Raw genomic sequence first — 21,657 nt, 5'->3', positions numbered from 1 at the left:
AGAATAATAGAGGAAGTCTGCTGAATGCATTGCAAGCTGAGACTCTTGGGAAGCAACTGGGAATTGTCATGTGACCGCGATCTTACCTAATCCCAACAGGCCAGCATTCCCCACCGCCTTCTCAAAACAATCCACTTCTTGTCACGTGAACAGCTTCATCAACAAATCAACCCTGCCTTTTTTGCCAATCATCTTCCCTGTTCCAGGAGCCTAAAGCTCTTTGTGGAGAGAGATATCAGAGCACAATTCACATAGTTCTCTGTGCACATCCTAATGAATGAGAAAATCCAGTGATAATTTTTTAGTTTCCTTGTCTTAGCAAACCTTTCTGTTTTACCCTCCATTTCTTGCTCCTCTCGTCTCGCGCTGGTTGGCCAGCTAATCCACGTGACCTCCTCTTCGCCAAGACCCACCAATGGAGCCGCCAGTGACGCTAGACCAGATCCGGATTGACCCTGCTGCTTTTTATTTCGCGTTGCGCCGTGTCCACCATGGCCGGAAGTAGGTTTGCGCCTATACCTCCTTCTCCTGCGCTCTGATATCTATACACCCCTTCGTCCCTATATACACCTTTGTTTGACCTGGCGTCAGCTAATCCGTAACTTTCTCTTTTTCGTTCTCTTTTGCCTTCTATAGCTACCCGATCGCTGTCCCGCTAATCCAAGGACATTACTGGGAGGTAAATCGGAAGAAAATAAATCCCCATACCCTCTTTGTCGAAGTCCTTGACCGCGGGGGCTTTGCGGAGGTTTCCAGGGACAAAGACAATTGGTGCGCTATTGCCGGTCTTGTGGGAGTACCTGAGACGCAGGCGACTACCCTGTCGTGGAACGTTAAGGACCTCTACCATAAGTGGCTCCTGTGAGTACTCAACACGCGCACCCGAGGGCTGGAAGTCTCAGTTGAATGAGCGGACATTTCTTTTCTTACTTGAGGAAATTGATAGGCCGTTGGAGGTGCTCATGAATGGTCCAGTGGCGGCTGATGGGAGCCCTGCGGACGCCCGGGCCGCGAGGGGTAAGTCTGATGATTTTCAACACCCACCCCTTCCACCACCCACCCCTCCCTCCGGCCCCCGTAAGGCCTCACCTTTCCCGGCTCTCTTTGTCCCCGCCCGGTGCTTGAACAATACTGACATATGGTTGCGCTCTGTTACTAGGCCTCCGACGGGCTCCTCCTCAGCGACAACCCTACACCGCGACGGGCCCCGCAACCAGACAAACACGGAGCGGGGGCAATCCGCCAGGCACGCCCGCCAACTTGAACAATTCGCTCCCTTCTACTCTCTCGTATTCTCCCTCCTCGACACCTGCAACAACAGCCACCAACAATAACACCACCGCTACGATGTCCTTTACAACACACTCTCCATACATGGACAATAGAACGCCCATGCACACAATTGTTGTCGATACACCTTCAAACCGCCGGGGTAGATACTCCCAGGTTGACCAGCCGCCTCTTCCGCGCACTATGGATCCAATGATGGTGTCAATGATACCCGAAAAAAGTGCGTGCCAGTTCTACCTTTTTGCTTTTTGTTTTGCGATTGTCATGCATTGTTGCCACCTGATAGACAATGAATCTAAGAATGCTGTTTCCCCCTTTAGCTCCTCGCATCTACAATCACTGTGTCAAGGGTTTGCAATCCCGCATCCCCTCCGAAGTTGATTTCGCGCTGCATCACTTGGTAGTTATATCAGACGAAAGAGGGGACAAGTTCAAGTTCGATGATTTCCCTTTTCTCGCAGAGGAGCTTGTCGAGAAAATAATGGAGATTACTTATCTCGTGTCCGGTATCAGATGGGAGGTTGATTACACCTCGCTCGAAGCGCCAAGGGACAATCTCTTATACGGCACTGGAAATACGGACATCCTAGAAAAAATGGCAAAATTTCCAATCACGCTCGGTGGTGACAACGTGGAGACTGAGGAATTTGCACACCATCTTAGAAATATCAAGGAAGCTGCTCTGACGTTGCGGAACATGTCGATGCTGGAAACAAACGCCGTTTTTCTGTCTACTTTAGAAATTTTCAAGGATGGCATGCTTGTCGTACTGAACAGCCCCCGACAACCACGTTTTAATGAAATTCTAAATTATGCTCTGGACACGATCGAGCAAGTCTGCCCCTACTGGGAAACTGACCCAGGCGATCCTCTTTTCAATACGCTATTTGAACTTTTGGGATCATCTGATAGATACCATATCCTGACTGCTTTAAAAATTATGATCCTCTACTCGATGGAACTTGAGACGATCAAGCGTCTTCAAGGCGTCCCTGATGATAAAGTCAGTATGCTCATGAGTTACACACTACTCGAACAGGACAAAGAACTTCTTTCTGGGACGCTCGATTTCTTTTATCAGTACACAGCCATTCCAGAGAATGTCGAAGATCTCCTTAGCAATTTCTCGCTTCCAACAACTCTGATCCCTCGCTTGACGAATCTTCTCTTATTCGAGGGCGAACGAGACATCAACGAGATAGTGGATCAAGAAGAATGCAAGGCACCCGCCACAACCACTATTCCTATTGTCCCACCCGATCTCCACGCTATGCTACTGCGGCTCCCTGAACCTGAACGTTGCTCTCGCTGGCTCAAGTGCTGCTTCATTGAAGATCCGGAGTGTGATATAACTCAACTTGCCCTCTGGCACGCTTATCAGAACTGTTTCGCGGATGAGCGAGTACCTGGTGTAAGCACCCTTCCAGCGGCGGAGTTTATTAATACTGTTAGCCGCACATTCTCCACAGCTCAGGCGCAGGTTGTCCCCGGCGCAGTTGCCAAATTCATTATTAGAGGTATCCGCCCTCTCGAGACGTCTTACGACTTCAACGGATATCCATACCACCAGTGCAAGTGGAACGGTCCCAGTGGCCAATGCAGAGTAGCATTCATTGACCCCGCGAAGCTCAAAGATCACGTTTTCCGCGAGCATATGCTTCTCAACCCGGCTGATTTAGGTAACTTGCAAGATGCCCATCGTCCGACCAACGTTTGTGCCTGGGAGACATGTGGGGAATTCCAAATCCCCACGATCAACACTGCGCGTGTCGCCGGCCATGTTTCCACCCACCTACCACCACTGATGGATATGAGCTCACCACCTCCGCCTCCCTCGCGCAAAATCATCCAGCCAAAACTTACGCGAATGTTCGACTACTATCCGACCCCTGTCGACGAGAAAGGTGACCCCGTCGGAATCGCGTACAAGGCCATCCTCATCTTGCGCAACATTATTCGCAATCTGCCAAAGGAGTCTGCTGGCCCAAAACATGGGAATAAGTCGTGGAATTATGTTCTCTTCTTCTCTTCCAAGAATAAATTGATAGAAATTGCGGATTATAATCCGACACTTCGCGGTGATATCTTTGAATTTGTTGCTGAGATTAAATCTTCTTAGATCTTTTCCCTTTCTTCTACTTCGTTATTTTTCGTCACTTCAGAATCAAGAGGTACAATTTTTTAGAATACCTACAGTTGTCATCTATTACCCTTATCCCGGGATGCACATCTTCCCATGTTCTGCTACGTTCTTGTGCCAGTACCCAAAATTACCTACTTCAGCTAGGCGTTTTACGCGAGTGTGGGATCTGCCTATTTCTTTCTTCTCTCCCTTTTGTCTTTGTCTCCTCTAAATTTCGAGCCGAAATTTCGGCGTAAAACGGAGACTGGGATCATGCATACATTACATTTGGTGGCTTCACTGTTCCATGTTGAGTTGCGACATTTTGTTTTCGGTTTATTCTCTCAGCTTTCCTGCCTTTTTTTCCGTCCTATTTCCTTTTGCCTAATGAGCACACGAATTTGGAGGATAAAAGTTAAGAAGCGTGAAACCCATGCGCAGTTTACATTTCTTTTTTGGTTCCACTTACTTTCAACGACATTTTCCAGACATGGCCTCTTTTTAGAAATGGATGGAGGGATGAACATCCTTTAATGTTACACTTGATATTCCTATTGTAATGTGTCTCCCTGATAGGAGCGATTGATGAAAGTAAGCAATCAATCAAGCAGAATAAACACATAATAGATGTGATCGAGGATTATTTTTCATCAAATGAAACATCTACCTACTAATTCCAATTTTAACTGTGAGGGTTTTTTAACTCTGCGTGGGAGTTGTTGGGCGCAGGAAGCTGGATTGTGGCCTCAATTAGCCACCCAGTTCTGTCCCGGTGCCCGTTCCGTTTCTACGCGTTGGTTGTTAATGGATAGTATTTCAATTGTCCTAACTTTAACGATCCCCCCTGGGTGGTCGCCCTCCATCTGCTCACCGAGGCAATCATAGCGGAAAATGGTAGCTTCTCCGTATATGGGTGCAGTATGGAGTAGACGTAGTAGTCTCCCACAATGAAGCATCCAATGGATGAAGAGAGAAGATCAAAAGCAGTTAGTTACGTGGGAAAGTTTGCTTGAAGGACTATGCCCAACATATTTATCGTTACTCGCCAAACCCTCCCAGCAAAAAACAGCCTTAATAACGCGTACAAAGTAGTCAATATGAAAGAAGGATACACGAACAGCATAGTACAATCAATCACATCAATTACTGTGTTTAAACAACTGCACAAGCCTCAGCAAATAACCTGCAGCTTCTCAATTCTACCCTCCTCAAGTACCTCCGCATCAGCCTGTCCACTCACCCTCTACACAGAACGCGAACTATTCGAGCTAGCCACAAACCACATCTCGCACCCATCGCTATCCCTCTCATCATCCAACGCCAACTCCAACTCCAACTCTTCAATCTCCCCAGCCAAAGTCGCGATGGACACATACTCCTTCCGCCAGCAGCTCGCAATGATATCCTCGCCAAGTATCCCGCTTGTCTCCAGGAACTTCTCATCCCGCAGCTTCCTGCCAGTAATCTCAAACTCTGGTTCAACGCCCATGAACACGGTGTACATGAATGAGCCGATGGTGAATTGTTCCGCGGTGTAGCTGGCTTTCTCCGCAAAGGCATCATGGCACGGCACGATGAAGGCTAGACAGGCTTCGCCTGTGCTGACGCGGCTGCCGAAGTCGGCGGGTTTGATATGCAAGTTATTATCTAGGAGGGTGTTGGCGGGGAGAATGTCACCATGCACCAACCCGTGGCTTTCTAAGTGTTCCGCTGCGCTGGCAAGCTCTTTTACCCAGCGAAGGCGCAAGGGTGCTGAGATGGAATTTGAGTCGTTTTTCATCCTATGGTCGAGGTTGCAGGACATCCGGGGCATGAAAATTCCGCCAGGGCAGTGCAGGATTGTTTGCAGGGTGTTGGGGTGGGGGTGGTGGTTGAGGATATCGTAGATGCGCTTCTCACGCTCGAGGGAGGTGAGGGATTCTGCAGATTGTTAGATTTGCTCATCGGTGAGCGGAATGTTTGGTGGGCAATGTGTGCCTTTAGTGCAATGCAACCCCCAATAGCAAAGACAATGCTCACTGACCCTAAGCTAATGATGTCAGCTCTGGTGAGCCTGAAGGGGAGTTTATATTCATTTAGTACCATTGTGTGTGATGGTTTGTGATGGAGCTGATGAATTTATTAATAAGAGAGAGAAGGCACTTGCTTCTGAGATAATTGCTCTGATGAGAAACTATGAAAATTGATATTAAAGGAATGAAGAAAGATGAAGATCAAGCAAGATGAGAAAATAAAATAGAAAATAAAACACCGATTCCATAAGTCAATAAATTTATACTTCTTCAAACAACATGAATATTAACACTGAACATTTGTCATTTGCATTCATTGAGATTGAATTTCACATAAAACTAGCAAGTTCACACCTGAAGATGAATAGATTAGCTTTGTCCACACAGATCTGAGAATTGATATTCATACATGCCTATTGGTGTATTCATAAAACTGATGATATTTCCACCCCGTAATTGTAGTCAACCTGCGGAAACCGCTGTGCCTGCTATAGATGAAGCAAGGCTCTCTGTGTCAATGCAAATCCGTTCCTTTTTTTAGGACAGATAACTTACTGTGCGTTACCTGTCGCCAAATTCCCAGCGCACTTTGCTGCCAGCCACCCTTGTCGAGGCAGTCAGGGCAAGGGCTACGCAAGATCCGGATTCCGAAGCTCCAGTTCGTCGATGGAGACTGGCAAGAGGTGGTCATGTTCGAGATAGACACGGGGCATTGCAGGAGATATCCAAAGCTGTCAACAGAATGCCCACACTGATGCTTCATGTTAACCATAGTGAGCTGGCACATTGTTGATTGGACACTTTCAGGTTCAGCAGAGAGTTGGGAAGAGAATATAGGATATTGCCAGATGTCTCAAGGAATATGAGTGTGATGACAAGATGCAGAGAGATTCAGTGTGCATAAACTACTAGAGGAGAAGATCTCAAGAGTGAAGATGTGTGTGTGTGTGTGCGTGTATATATAGAGATTTGTTTTTGATTATGAGAAACAAAAAAAGACCTGTACAATTATGAAAGGAGAAGAGACAACAACATAGTATGAACTAGACACTGTGTTTCTTCTTCAGATTTCAGATCTCGGATTTAACCTGAGGAGCTAAAACCAAAACAACACCAAGGTATAAAAGAAGAAAAGGAGGTGAAATTTCTTTCTCTGAAGATTCAAATATGTAGGGCGACCTGTAACTTGCGCCCGACCATTTGTTGCTGAATTCTAGAGAAAAATAGCCAAAAAGAAGAGTGGAGATATGCAATATGCATTTGACAACTAATATCGGACCAAGATATAATAAAAGAAAATATTGGAGCAGTTGCCCAGTAGATTTCATGAGAATAATGAAGATCTACAGCAGTGAAAATTATGAAGAAAGTATCAAATCAACATTTGCCTGAAGGAATTAAGATTAAGACCCCGGAGAGAGAGAGCGTGTGGCTTCTTTTTCCTCTTAATCCGCCGCCGGAATCGTCGGGATCCAGGCAATGTCATTGAATATACGAAAAAACAATCGATGAAGATGCGCGCGCAAGAAGAATGTTCCAACAACACGCCTGGTAGGCGGACGGGAAATTAAATGCGCACCCACATGCTCCTTTGATGCTCGTATTTTTCGTACCGCTCATTCGAAGAGAGAGCTCAACGAACGGTCAGCTGGTCAAATTGTTCTCCTTGCTTCTTCTTTTCAGAGGGGGGAAATTGGCTTACGGCAGCTGGGCACCCAAGTCTATCATGGGTTGATTGCTGTTATTCTTGGCAGTGTATGCTGATCAAAGCATCAACTTCAGCCTTCTTCAGGTTGCAGAAGATATTTGCTTCCTTGGGCAGTCGACTCCTTGTCTGACTGCGCCAATGACACTGGTTGGATGTTCTAAGATGAATGTTCGTTGACTGTTGGTTGGGAATAAGGCCAAGAGGGGTTGGATTAGTCAGCCGGTGGTCGTGATTCACGACGTCGAAAAGTGACTTCTATCTCCATGACGATGGCTGCGGTTTGGATTTAATTGGCATAATGTTCATCAGTTCCGCAGCACGGCCAGCAATAAACAGCCATATGGATGCCTATCATTTGGGCCTGATTTCTAACTGCTTTCTATTTTCGCGAGCGGCTACCTTTGGTTCGATTGATCACTATCTCGCGATGACCTAGTATTCGTCATTGATGGTAGCCGGCATTTCAGCCTGCATTTTTTACACATTCTGACTAGTCCGCATAATTCCATTTGTTCGTGTTCCCAGGACCATATTTCAATTCATTGTGCGCTGTTCTTGTCGTTGCTTCTACGGTACATGCAAGCCCCGCGTCAATCTACTGCTATTTCCACTTCTCGCAGAGCAATGCCACTGCTTCATAGACCAGCACCCAGACCTAAGTGCTCCGATTTCCCTGATGGATGAACCTGTTGAAAGCCTCATGAAAGTTCGTGGTAATTTAAAACTCATAACATACCTGAGCTCTGAGCGGTAATCTTGCTAACAGCTATATGGTACGTCCTGATGCGGTAGGGCTTGGAATATGAATACTGCCCACCGCTCGACCCGGCCCTTTTCGTGGCTATCGCAAGCGATTATAACCTGCTCGACGAAGATACCGTTCGGCAACTGCGCGACACGCTAGACGCCCTGAAGGCTTCCGCTGATGAGCAAGAAAATACTGCATTTGACCCCTCTGGCACAAGCGGCCAGGGTCACATCGCAGGGGATCAGGACGAGCTTGCGTCAGAGCAAGATGGATCGCATCCAACCCTGGACTCTTTAACGTCGAACCTCACGAGCCTCGAGTCGGACTTCTCGGCAGCTAGCTTGGGGGAAAACCAGAATCCCTCGCACTATGGTGGACTGTGGAGTGGACATCATACCGATACCGAACAACCCTCTAACCGTGTTTCTCGAATTGCAGGCTTGACTGCCGAGGGCAAGATGACTTATTTGATGGATATGTTTCCGTCAATTGATCAGTACACGATTCTTCATACTCTAAGAAAATGCGGTGAGGATATTGATCGCTCGATGGATGTGTTGCTCAACCTAGCATTTTTTGAAGACCAAAGCGCGGATGACCAGGAGGGTAGAGTGTCAATACCGAAGGGAATCGATGGATTCGAAAGCAACATCCAATCAAGAGGTCGAAAAAGAACAAGGAATAAGCAGTCATCGGGAAAGCAGGCTTCGCAACGTCAGATGAGGGCATCATCAGCCCTGACGCATCACAAAATCAACAAGGTGGACAACAAATGGGAAAACAGTAAAAGAGATGTCGACTTTATCTGCTCCAGAACTTACTTATCGCCTAATTCTGTGACTTCTGCGTACCATCTGAATGGAGCATCCCTCCCAAACACACTGCACTCTCTTGCATCCACAGAGGCAGAACAACACGCGAAGGCTATGATGAATAATTCAGTCACAATCACCCAAATAACAGAACTCCAGCAAGAGTTCCATAAAGTTTCCCCCGAGAAACTTGCCGGATTGCTTCGACTAGCCAGGAACTCAACCTCAGCAGCAAGCGAGCTTGCAACCGTGATGATAACCGTCAAACCACCCCCACTAGCCAGAGGAATTGTCCAAATAAAACAAGCCCCTATAAACCTGGATGACTCCCCAGCGCACTCTCAGAAAACCCCTTCATGGACACCGCAGCCTCGCCGCGACCACCTCACAAGCAGATCGATAGCAGACTCTCACATCATCGCAGGCCACAGCGCTTTCAACAAGGCCAATTCAGCCTACCGCCGTGCCAAATCGGATCATCTGATGGGCGGTGCGGCCGGGTACTACTCCGCAGTAGGTCGGGACCATATGGAAAAGGCCAAAAAGGAAGCCGCAGCTGCCGCGGACGCACTTGTGGAGTCTCAGTCCAATAGCAGATTATTGGACTTGCACGGCGTAAGTGTCCAACATGCTGTTAGCATCGTGAAGAGAAAGGTGGAAGCATGGTGGGATTCACTTGGAGATACCAAATATGCCCCTGGTGGCTGGGGCCCCGTGCAGGAGGGCTATCGCATCATCACGGGCCTCGGTCGCCATTCCCGGAATGGAACTGCGAGGGTGGGTCCGGCGGTTGCGCGGGCTTTGGCTAATGAAGGGTGGAAGGTTGAGGTTGGTGAGGGCTACTTGACGGTCATGGGGATGGCTAGGCGCCGGTGAGCGTGGGTTCCTCGTTGGGCTTTGACGGGATATTTGCTCCTACTGGGGGACTTACTATTTCTTTGTTGCCATTGATTACAGGGTAGACTCATAGAAGAGACGCCTTTTATTGCTCCAGGAACTTTGTAGTTCAGGTTTGTTTGGTGTATGTGTGTAAATATTACCAAGACTTGTGCTATTTAATGACCCCTCAATGACAGATTATAACAAGCTAATATTTAAAATTCAAAATTTTCCATATATACATGTATCTGGCTACTCGATTACTACTCATTGAGTATTTATATTTAGAGAAATGCATATTGGATTGATCATTTGTTTTCACAAGAGATCCCTCAACCGAGTTGCCCCGCAGATGAGATGGGGTCAAATTTTAGATATATGAGGTCATAGTTGCAGGAACATTTTTGGAATCATCATTATGGAGTGGAATGAGACTACAGACCCAGCACACTCTACACCACGGAACGCTTAGTTATTTATTATACTTTCATCCTTATGCTTATGCGTCTGCCGCCAACTCTATGCTCCACTTAGCGCTGGCATCATTCCCTATATTTCTAGCAGCACCCTATACGCTGTAAACGACCCTTTCGTGATTAGTACGTATCACTTCCCGCTCATGCGCTTCTCGCCTCAACATCTCCGTTTCCATCTCCAAAGACGTCCTCTCCACATTTCTCATATATCCCGACAGCTCGCTTCTAACTCAACTCAACTCCGACTCTGTCTTCCCTGCTTTGCGCGTGGAGGTCCTCCATCACTAGCTGGTCACAAAACCGTCCTAATCGGCTGGATGCCAACGATTTCCTTCTTCTCTGCTTTCAGTTCATCCACCCAGAACAAGAAGAAAATGGAGTTCCCCGATAAAAGAACGGATAAAGAATGGCAGGCGGTTTTGACCCAGGGTAAGTACACATAGCGCCATGAGATACTCAAAAATACTCTCTTCCCCATCCCTTCGAACTCTGCTATTCCACGCTCCCACCTGATATATATTTATGTGAACCAACCGCGCTAACCTTTTTTCTTCCGCACCGCCCAGAACAGTTCCGCATCCTCCGCAACAAAGGCACAGAGCCCCCCGGCAGCGGTAAATACAACAAACATTCCCCTTCGTCAGGCGTCTACAGATGCGCTGGCTGCAACGCTCCGCTCTACAAGGCCTCCCACAAGTTCGCGTCCGGCTGCGGCTGGCCAGCGTACTTTGACTCGATCCCGGGCGCCGTGGTGCGTACGGAAGATAAGTCTTTTGGCATGGATCGGACAGAAATTATGTGCTCCAACTGTGGAGGTCACTTGGGACATGTTTTCAAGGGAGAGGGATATCCGACGCCAACGGATGAGAGGCATTGTGTCAACAGCATCAGTTTGAGGTTTACGGAGGATGAGGGGGACGTGAGAGAGGGTAAAAAGAAAGAGAGAGGGAAGTAGATGATTTTGTTGATAATTCTCGTTGAATTAGAGCTAAGTTACGGACATAGTTGACATTTTTGATATTTTTTGATATTTTTTGGATAGGGAAAATATTTTTGGGGATTTATGAGTGTTGAATATGAGTACTTGGAACAGCAGGCTATTCATTTTTTTATTTTTTTTCCCAATACTTCTCTACTTAATTATGTATGTATTTAGTGTTCAATAAGTCAGTGCACTGTTACCCTCTTCTTTTGATATCTCAATCATTCAAGCTTCACTCTATAACTACTCCTACTCCCTCCATACCGGAAAAACGTAGGCTTATTATACGACCGGGTTATGGTTGTTCCGCCGTGTCAGTCGCCGACACCGTCGCCGAACCGTAAAATATAATATAATGGTGGATTAGCTGTGGAATCACTGTAAATGAGTTATGAACAGAACAAAATCATCATTATATTAATAATATCACTGATTCCTATCTACATAATCACTAATTCTAAAAAATGTTTCATTCACTGAAATTGTTCTCTATTGAAAATCTGTCACATCTCTCTGTAATTTCTCCTGAATTCTCTGAATCATCTCTATATCATTGTCATCATTTCCTGTCATATTCAACATCAACATTTATTTCAGAGAACTTGCAAATTGATATTGAAGTTTATGAAGAACCAGTATCAATGATTATTCACTGTTTGAAAGAGAGGATTTTAGAGAAATCAGAAGCTGTGTGTTTATTCATCTATATATATTATTATCAACTTCTGTATAAATCTGAGAATCATTTCACTGATTCTAACTTACTTTTTCACTGAGAATGTTAAGAGTTTCAGTGCTGCTTATAGTCAGAGAATCAACTGAAGTTGGAAGATCAGAGAAGAAAGAGAGAGAAGAATCAATAATAGTAGCAGAGATGTCAGTAAGAGAAGTGAAAAGAGAATTATCACTGTTATCAAATTTCTTATTACTACTGCTACTGTCACTGACTATAACTGAATTCTTATCAAGATAATCTGCAAGTCTCTGAACATACTTCATTATTTTATACATCTCAATGATAATATAGCTAGCTTCAGTATTAACATTATTTATCAAATTTATAAGATTCTTCATCACTGATTTTTATCCTTCAATATAACTGACTATAATTCTCAAAAGCTCATGATATACTTCAAGCTTGATAGTTTCAATATTAAGTTTTATCTTTTTAATCATGATTTTCTTCTTTTCTATGATAACTTTTTTCTTTTCAATTTCTAATTTCACTCTTTCAATATTCAACTTGATTTTCTTAATCTTGATTTTAGCTTTTTCAGCAGCACTGATGATGATATTTAAGACTTTCAGAGCAATAGTGATACTCTTCATATATTAAGCTTTCACTTTTTATCAGTAAGTTTTAACTTTCTTAATCTGTTTTAAAAGATTCTTCACTGATTTCAACATAGCTTTCTTTATTGTTTTCTTAAAATCATTCAACACAGAAAGATAAAAGTCATGAATTTAAATCAGATTATTAACTTATTCTTTTAATTCTTCAGAGATAATTGTGCATCTCTTTTTCTTATAATTACAATTTGTATAAGACTTTGAGCTTCTCTTCATCTTATTGCAAGTGACATTTAAATGACAGAAAAAAATATACTTAATACAGTACTTATACATTGTTCATTTACTGAGCTGCTTTGTCAGAGTATTCAGACAGCTGCTTGCTTTTTTCTCTTGAGTCTTTGCAGTAGCAGTATGAGTATGCTTGAGAGTATTACTTATTATTTTAATACTGCTACTGTTATTATTGTTACTGTGATTAATACTGATATAATGAATTACTGATATTTTTGATATACTATACAGATAAGATATCTTGATTAGAACTTTTCTGATTAAAAGCTTTCTATTACAACTGACAGAATACTAATCAGACTGAGAAATGAAGAAGAACAGAGTGAGCTGAGTGAGCTGAGAATAATCTTTGCAGTGTATTATTATTGCAAGAAGAAGAAAGAAGAAAAGAAGAAAAAGAAAAATATAAGTCTTTATATATATTGTTAATTCATCTTTGCAGATTATCATGTAATGAATGTAAATACTTTCATATTTCATCTCTGAGTGTAATCAGCATATCTGATGAATTCTATTCATATCTTAATACTTTTTACACAGGCTATCATTAATTGAATTACAGCTATTTTGAATATAAAATCATTTCTATTAACTAGAAACAAGTGTTCAATGCACTGTCAGAAATATATCTACAGAATTCAAGATGAATAAGAAGATTTTCTAGTACAGTGAAATTGATGATTCTGCTGTGACTATAACTATAATCAAATGCAAGATAGATGATATGATAACTTTTATCAGTGAATATCAAGACAGGTGTATTCTAATGATATATGATAAAGTATATATTAACTAATTTATATATAAAATACATAGAAAACTAAATATATTAAAATAGAAATAGATTGTATCAGAAATCTCTACATCATCTGTCTTTTGCTGAAAGTATCTCTGAAAATTTAATCTTTTTTCATATCTTCTTTCACACATCTTTCACTGTACATCTCTTTTTAACTGTCAGAGTATTCTGAATTGTCTCTGTAAAGTCATCTCTGACAATTTTCTGATATTCAGAAACATCACTTATCAGATCTCAAAATGTCAGAATATTTTATCATTGCATTATAACTGCAGTGAAATTTTCATTCATATCAGTATTATTAAATATTTTGACCTGAGTTGTCAGATTGACATATATCTCTATTTTTGAAATCAGTTTCTAGTTTTCAGAACAATTTGAATTATGCTAATTTATATTTCATATATCATTATTCTCACTCAGAGAATCAGTCAAAGTCAATAACTCTCTACACTTAATAAAAAATCAGAAAGAACTTTTCAGCAGTGAATAACTTATAAAAGTAATTAAAGATGATTGTTTCTTTATAACAATTATACAAGCTGATTATCTCTGAACTTGTCCTGCTCTTTATCTTTTTCTGTTGAACATGATTCTATATTGAAATTAAGTTAGTTAACTTGATCATAAAAGTTTAGATTTTTCTAAGATTCTCTGCTAAATTCTCATCAGAGATTTATAATCTTTTATCAAGAATTTGTTATATCTCACTGAAAAGTTACTATTTTACTAAATCTAAATACTTGTCTTCATTTTCTTTAATGACCTTGATTTCCAGGTCTTAACTGTGTTCAGCATTGTTATTCTGCTGAATAAGAATGTATACAATATTTTATCATTAATTTTAGTTATTTTTATAACTGTCTGATCAAGATTTTTCTTTATAAAGAACAGAAAATATATTCATTTAATCTCTAGCTGCAGATATTACTCTGTCAGATGAATCTTCTTCTCATACATTTCAGTGTCAAAGTGTCTAGTTCTCTGATGCCTTCTTGATAAATTGCTTATCAGTGAGAAGTTTAAGTTCTTCTCACTATTCTTCTCATCTGTTGAGCATTCTTCATTGATGTCATTGTGTGCCTGCTATGATTAAGATGTGATTCAAAGGTTGCTTGCCAGCATATGATTACAGGCGTACGCCGGCTTCTTATTTATCATAATATCATATACTAAATTAATTAGTGGCTGCTATGGCCCTCTTTACACTCATAAGCAAGTTCAGAAGCGGCCGCGTTATTATTTGACAGTTATACATTCTTCCGAACTACATCCTTCCTCACCAGATTCAGTCACACTCACATGACCATGACATCCGCCCTAGCTTCATGCGGATTAGCACGCCACTAGTGTTTGTGATCTTGTGACCTATCTCTGATTCAGCTAGCATTCTGTGTATGCTCTTACAAAGAAACTTTCACTATATTACATCTCTTATTCACTAACTTTTCTCATTCTTCAATCATTTTCTTCATTATTATCATTATTGAATATCATCTTTATTCAAGATTTCTACTCTCTCTTCTGTTCAACTCTTTCTATCTGTTCATCTATCACATTGTACATGTTTCTGACAATGGCCTCTCATTCTCATAACAAGTGTCATTGTAGTGCTTATACCAGGCAGTTTATTAGCAGTAAGTGTAATATATTGTGAAATGTGATCAGAACTTATTTATCTTCTAACACTTATCAGAATATACTACTATAAATAGCACACCTTCTTTATCTTCTTATACATTCTTAACTGTTTTCTTCTCAGTGGGTTTCTGATCATGTTTTCTGGCATAATTTTACATAAATGCATATGCTGATATATTGTTTTTATTCATATAGAATTTTCATATGTTGACAGATTCACATTTACTAATAATAGTGAACTCAATGTTGAATCATTGATCAAGAACTTGAAGAATGTAATAATGAAGAAATTGTTTGTATTATGTGTGACTGAGTCTTCTATGTCTCTCTCTGTTTCTTCTGCTGCTTCTTTCTCTGCTACTCTCTCTCAATCTTCTACACTTGTCTCTGTGTCTGATTGTCCCGCTTCTGCTACCTCTGTTCTCATGACTCTCACTTCTGCTACTTCTGGTTTTACTGTCTCTGCTTTCATTATCAGCTCTTTCTGTTTCAAGAAGATGTTGTATAGACTTAATAAACTATGTTTCTCAGTGTGTACACTTCTGCCCTTCTTATCAACTCTCAGAATGATTTATTATATGAAGACTGTGTATAATATAACTATCTGAAGCTCAGTCACAGACACTGATTATTACATTTATTTTAAATATTCATGATAAGATAATTATTCATTTATATCAGAGAATCACTTCTTCTCTCAACAGTGTTAAAATTATAAGTCTTTTTCTTTTTCATCTTTTCTTTCTAACACTGATTTTTCTATTCTTAGAAGAAATTGTTATGAATTTTACTGTGTATGAAGTCATGATATTCACAGACATTAAGAAGCTTTTTACAACTGTAAAGTTCAATATTACAGAGATATCTACTCTGATAAATTTCTTCAGAATAATAGATTTATATCAGTCTATTCTCTGATATCTGTTATCTGACTTTGTGATACAGGCAAAAGATATCTGTGTTTTCAGAAATGGAAACACAGATATTGTACTCTTTTACACCTGTAGATGTAAGACTTATATATCTTATCTGAGATATTGTTATGAAAATGAGTGGTTTATATACTGCATTCTGCTTCCTGTATTTCTCTATGTCTCTCTCTCTCTTTCTGAGAAGTCTTGTATATGTTGTAATTATGTATATAACTTTAAGATCAGTGAGTGTTCATTCAGTAACTATTCTCATTTCTGATTTTATGATTTTTATATGCTAACAATGATTCTTAGTTGCTTCAGTGTCAGAGATCATTCTAATCAAAGATAATAACACTGCTGAGACTATTTCCTTCTACTCTTAAGCTTCTCTCATTACTTTCTCTTCCTTCTCTGCAGAGAAGGTTGTGCACACATTGAATTATAAGTATTCAGCTCTGAGTGACTTCTGCTGTCATTTATCTGATTCTATGTCTTCTCTCTCTTCTATTTCTTCTGTCTTCATTCTCTCTACTCTGACTTCTGATTCTGTGAGTTCTGTGCTCTTCTTCAATTTTTCTATGTGTATATGTACATATTTCTATATTAGCATTCCAGTCTATCTTGTGATAAATGACATTAATGTTGTACACAGAGTGATAGAGGAATCAGAGACATGCACAGTGTTGTTGCAAGAGCAGCTTGCAGCTCTTGAATTTCTTACAGATCTCAAGTTTTGAGATTTCTTTTATTTTTGACATTTTCCAGGTGACATGATGTTGAAAATAGATTAAATGTGTGATGTATGAAAATGAATGAGATATATATGATAATATTTGTCTTTTACAGTCAACTCTTACAGTTGATGATTAATTCATTATCTCTTTTCTTTTCTTACACTTTTTCTTTATTTGCTAGCCACTACTCTTACATGATCTCTATATAATACAGTGTTCAGTGACTAGATTCAGCAGCTTTCATCTTTTGTAATTCTATCTCACACATTATACTGTCTCTCTTCACTCACTCAGATCACTACAGTGAACAGCTTATTAAAACTAATCTTATCTGATCTCTGAGCATTCTCAGAGATTAAGATAGCTTAGTCTCACATATCTGCAGATGTTTCAGATAGTTCATTCTCTGTGATCTCTGTGATTGAACTGATGTAAACAGTTGAATTCAACTCTGAATTCCTTTTTCTTCTGCAATCTGACTCATGTGCAAGTCTGCTGCTTTGAGACTGCTCTTTGCTATGTTACATCTACTATCTACAGCATGTTATCATACAATCAGCTACAGTCTTATTACTTATTGAAGTGTGATATTCATCTGATTTCTTCATTACTTCTCATTCTTTTCTTATAATCATGAAAAGATTGAAATAAGTGAGATCATCTAATTTATAAGTGTCTATGATTTCTCTTACTTCACAAGGCTTTTCAATTATAAGTCTCTTCTTTTTCAACACTGATAATAGTACTGCAGATGATCATGATTCACTCAGATCTTGCATCTTTACTTTCACAAGTCATGAATTATTGATTAAGTTACATAAGACTCATTCCTCTGATTCTTTCAATGTGTATATTCTCAGAGAATGTGATTTAAGTATTTTATATAACTTAAATTATCTAGATTGAAACTTCTCAGAACTCTCATTATATATGAGAACTCACATTTTTATCTTGAGACTCAATTTCTTAACTAGTGAGTCTCATATTCTTTTTGATTGAATTGCTCAGTTCAGGAGTAACTTGTTAGCTTTTATATGTGTGTGACTGATCTCTTTCAATCTTGGTTCTGTGTCTGTGACTGTTGTTTCCTTCTTCATCTTTTCTGAAGCATTCTCCGGGATGCATGAATGCAATTCACACAACAGGTAGAATGATGAACACTTGAAGACTACATGCTGCTGAATTCACGTGACTGATAGTGCCTGACTGAGATATTCATTTCATAATCTCATAGACTTGCTTACTAGATATTTTGTTAGCATGTTGCTCAAGATTTCATTCAAGTGTTTCATCTTCCTGTTCATCTGTAGATGATATGATATTGTTCTACAATGTCTTGTCTGTAACTGGTTCATGAAATGCCTCACTACTTCTTCTATGAGATTTACACTATTATCAGTTAGAATCTCACACAGTATTTCATAGTTGATATAGATCTTATTATGTAGAAACTTCATCATCATCTTCTCTGTCATCTCTGAAACTGCTTTCACAACTGATCAGTCAGTAGTGTAATTAATAGCAGTGATTATTCATCAATTTTCATTTGATATTCACAGTAATATGTCTATGAGATTCACTTCTCATTGTTTAAACAGTTGTATCATACACTTCATCTGATGTTGTACTTTCTCATATTCTAACTCTTTCTTAGATTCTTTCACAACCTGGCAATTCAGACACTTGTAAGTATACATCTGAATGTTCTTGATCATGCTTGGCCAGTATACTCTTGATTTGAGTACACTCATGAGTTCAGAGCTTTCTAAGTGACTGAATTCCTTGTGCATGTGAGTCATTAAGTCATGTCTAAATAAGAGTTCTAGATACAGAGCTTCTGCATATTCTAGATTGTAGTAAAGCACAACATTATTTTTCAATTTTCTCAGCTTGAAGTTTGAAAGTATCTCTTCTACTACTCTCACAAGACACTTGTTATCTGATATCTTGTCATTCTTTAAGTAAGAGATTATGATATTTATTCATTCTGATTTCTTGCATTCTCTCAGCATGTTTAACATGAACATCTCTTGTGCCTGATTCACAGAATTCTCACTCATGAAATCAGATCTGCAACTGATTGTATTAGATATCACAGTATCTGATCTCTTTCAGTATTTAATATGAAGATTATACACTTGAAACTCTGAGATTCAACATGCTAAGTGTTTGAAAGATTTTATTATCAATTATAGATAGATAAGGCTTTCATAATCTGTAATCACTGTTATTGTATACCTGTTGTCAATATATCTATCTCACAATGCCAGTGTGTGCTTAATCACTAGCAATTCCTTTTCATACACTGAGTAATTGAGCTCAGTATCTGATAGTTTTCTATCATTATATGTCACTGAGTGCATCTTGCTGTTCTTACTCATCTGTAGAAGAGCGCCTTTGATAGCTCATTCAGATGTGTTCATCTCAATGTAGAAAGGTTTATTATAATCTGATTGAATAAGCACTGAGAATGTTATTACATATTCTCTCAGTATAAGAAAAGCCTCTTCACACACAGCATTTCAGATAATTGAATGATACTTCTTCTTTCACAGATTTGTATCTATTTCTCTTAAGAGATCTGAGAGTGATGCTGATATTCATGTGAAATCCTTGATAAATCTGCAGTAATATGAGATCAACTCAAGAAACTGTTGTACATAATATACATTTCTCAGTCACAGTCAATTCACTATGATATTCAATTTCTTCAGAATGAGATGTATATAGTCATCACTCACTACATATTCTACAAACTTCAACTCTTTTATTTCAAACACACACTTTGTTGATTTGATGTAGAGCTTATACTCTGCCAGAGTTGTAAGCACTTTATCAAGATGCTTCAGATATTCATTATATAAGTTTGAAAAGACTAGAATGTTATCAAGATATACAAGATATGAGGTTTTATTTTATTTATGAAGAATCATATTTATCATCATTTGAAAGATAACAGGTGCATTTATCAGATTAAATGATATTATCAGAAATTCAAACTTCTCTTATTATATATTAAATGTGATTCATGAGACTGACAGTTTGTCTACATGAATCTGTCAGTATTCTGAGAGAAGATCAATCTTCAATAGATATCAGATGTTTTCAACTGTATTTAACTATTGTTGAATTCATAACAGTGAATATTCATTCTTGATCATAAGCTTGTTAAATGCTTGATAATCAATACACATCTGTCACTTCTCACTTATCTTTTTTATGAATAGAACTGGAAAGCCTCACACACTTGATGAGAATTGTATAAGATCACATTTTAGAAGGTCTGTAATCTGATGCTTCTGTTCTTCAAGATGTGTTTGTGACAGAGAGTATACATTCTGATTGACTGGTTTTACATTCTCTGTGTCAATCTCATGTACAAATTCTCATTTCAGTGACAATTCTGATGAAAGATCTGTTCAGAAGATCTTTTCATACTTCTTCAGAAGCTTCTTCATATACTTATTCTCTTATATATTCTTTATCTTAGTTTTCTTCACTTTCAGATTCTGTATGATATACAGAATGCTTTCAGATGAGGTCTTGTAAATCATTCTCTTTACTTATTAATATATAAGCAGATTTAATTCTTCTATATCAGAGATGTGAAATGTCCTTCTCATATCAGTTGATAGAATTGTATGAACTGTTTTCTTTCTATCAGTCAACTGTATATAATATGTACATCATTGAATCTGTGAATTGAACCTTTGAAATCAATTGAGTCTGAGAATAAGATCATATTTCATGTTCTGCAGCTCTTGCACTCAAATATAGCAAGATCATTCTTCAAAGTGTAAGAGAACTCTTACTCTTATAAGTAATATTAAATATCAGTTATCAGATAATCTTATACATCAGGGATTCTTCACTCAGCAGACCTCTTTCAGTCTTCAGATTATATAATTACTAATATATTATATAGAAGCTTCTGTGTCTGCTAACACTTTTGCAGTCATCTCTCTGTTCTTACTCAAGTGTTTCTTATACATTAATATTTCAGGTCTCAAGGTATTGAGATGAGCATTTACTTCATTCTCACTCACATTTCAGTCAGAAGTCTGCTTCTTCTTGATATTCACAGAATTCAGAGAATCATCTAACACAGACATCTCTTTCACTTTGAAGACTATTCATAGAATATCAGTGAGTGTCTCTGAGCTCACTGATTCTGTTAGTTTTTTAACTCTCTTACTTTTCTTAACTGTGCACACTGTGTGTAATCTTTTATATTATGATTTTGACATCTGCAGTTGAAGCAAGCTCAATGTTCATAATATCAAGATTTTCACTCAGAGAATCTCTTTTTCAGAGAATTCAGTACTTTAACAATGACATTCAGATCTAGATTCATTGTATTCAGATGTATAACTTGTGTCATAGAAGTCTGATTACTCATTCTTCACTGAGACATACTCAATTGCAGTATTTTCTGTCATAATTGACTCACTTGTTTCTGTATGATAAGAATATTATATACTTTTTTCACTGTGTCTGACTGTGAGATTAAGCATTTTCATTTCACTCTTAACTCAGATATAAGATCATGAATAAAGATCTGTAAACAGAAAGATATTAAAAGCTCTTCATTCAATGTGAGATAGTGTAAGCTGAAGTGTGTAAAGTATGATGTAAGATCACTTACTTATCTATACTCAGTGAAGCATTTGTAACACTTATCTTATATATTCACTTTCTCAAAGTTGTGCAAGATTCATTTGAAAAACTCATTTCATGTTTATGAGAATGAATATTACTCTGAGTCTGTAAGATTCATCTTTTCATTAGTTATTTATAATGACTTTGCTTTTCTGTGTAGAAATGCAGCAGATCTTAAGACTTGTTGAAATTCTGTTAACTGTCTGTCTGTGAGTTCACATTCAATCTGATAATATGATCACATCTGACTTAGTCAGCTGATTGCAGCATTATTTTTTCAGTTACTATTAAAGCTTG

General features: G+C 39.2%; 4 protein-coding genes across 6 annotated transcripts; 3 read left to right on the top strand and 1 right to left on the bottom strand.

Annotated features, from left to right (window-relative positions):
- Nucleotides 1-144: 144 nt before the first annotated feature.
- On the top strand, nucleotides 145-5,722 carry BDBG_04354 (the record flags this gene model as incomplete). Of its 2 annotated transcripts, XM_031721635.1 has the most annotated exons (5): nucleotides 145-501; nucleotides 637-861; nucleotides 947-1,017; nucleotides 1,160-1,510; nucleotides 1,611-3,409. In XM_031721635.1, the coding sequence occupies exons 1-5, from the start codon at nucleotides 416-418 to the stop codon at nucleotides 3,407-3,409; spliced, it is 2,532 nt and encodes an 843-aa protein (XP_031578267.1). In that variant the 5' UTR covers nucleotides 145-415. The 2 variants fall into 2 exon arrangements, with proteins under 2 accessions (XP_031578267.1, XP_031578268.1); XM_031721636.1 differs by having other exon boundaries at nucleotides 153-861; nucleotides 1,611-5,722.
- BDBG_04353 (serine/threonine protein kinase) lies at nucleotides 4,416-6,196 on the bottom strand (the record flags this gene model as incomplete). Its single annotated transcript, XM_002625438.2, has 2 exons — nucleotides 4,416-5,332; nucleotides 5,980-6,196. 2 exons carry the CDS (start codon nucleotides 6,194-6,196, stop codon nucleotides 4,656-4,658), a joined length of 894 nt encoding a protein of 297 aa, XP_002625484.2. The 3' UTR covers nucleotides 4,416-4,655.
- Nucleotides 6,197-7,182: 986 nt separating this feature from the next.
- Nucleotides 7,183-9,824, top strand: BDBG_04352 (smr domain-containing protein). The gene is made up of 2 exons (XM_002625437.2): nucleotides 7,183-7,838; nucleotides 7,925-9,824. The coding sequence occupies exons 1-2, from the start codon at nucleotides 7,809-7,811 to the stop codon at nucleotides 9,566-9,568; spliced, it is 1,674 nt and encodes a 557-aa protein (XP_002625483.1). The 5' UTR covers nucleotides 7,183-7,808; the 3' UTR covers nucleotides 9,569-9,824.
- A 2-nt stretch (nucleotides 9,825-9,826) lies between these two features.
- On the top strand, nucleotides 9,827-11,281 carry BDBG_04351. 2 transcript variants are annotated; one of them, XM_031721634.1, is made up of 3 exons: nucleotides 9,827-10,170; nucleotides 10,266-10,476; nucleotides 10,614-11,281. In XM_031721634.1, exons 2-3 carry the CDS (start codon nucleotides 10,365-10,367, stop codon nucleotides 11,000-11,002), a joined length of 501 nt encoding a protein of 166 aa, XP_031578266.1. In that variant the 5' UTR covers nucleotides 9,827-10,170; nucleotides 10,266-10,364; the 3' UTR covers nucleotides 11,003-11,281. The 2 variants fall into 2 exon arrangements, with proteins under 2 accessions (XP_031578266.1, XP_002625482.2); XM_002625436.2 differs by having other exon boundaries at nucleotides 9,827-10,476.
- The last annotated feature ends 10,376 nt before the right edge of the window (nucleotides 11,282-21,657 follow it).

The sequence above is a fragment of the Blastomyces gilchristii genome (assembly GCF_000003855.2).
Source record: "Blastomyces gilchristii SLH14081 genomic scaffold supercont1.7, whole genome shotgun sequence".
Taxonomy (NCBI): domain Eukaryota; kingdom Fungi; phylum Ascomycota; class Eurotiomycetes; order Onygenales; family Ajellomycetaceae; genus Blastomyces; species Blastomyces gilchristii.
The sequence above is the reverse complement of the archived record's forward strand: the minus strand, read 5'-3'. Positions and strand labels throughout refer to the sequence as shown.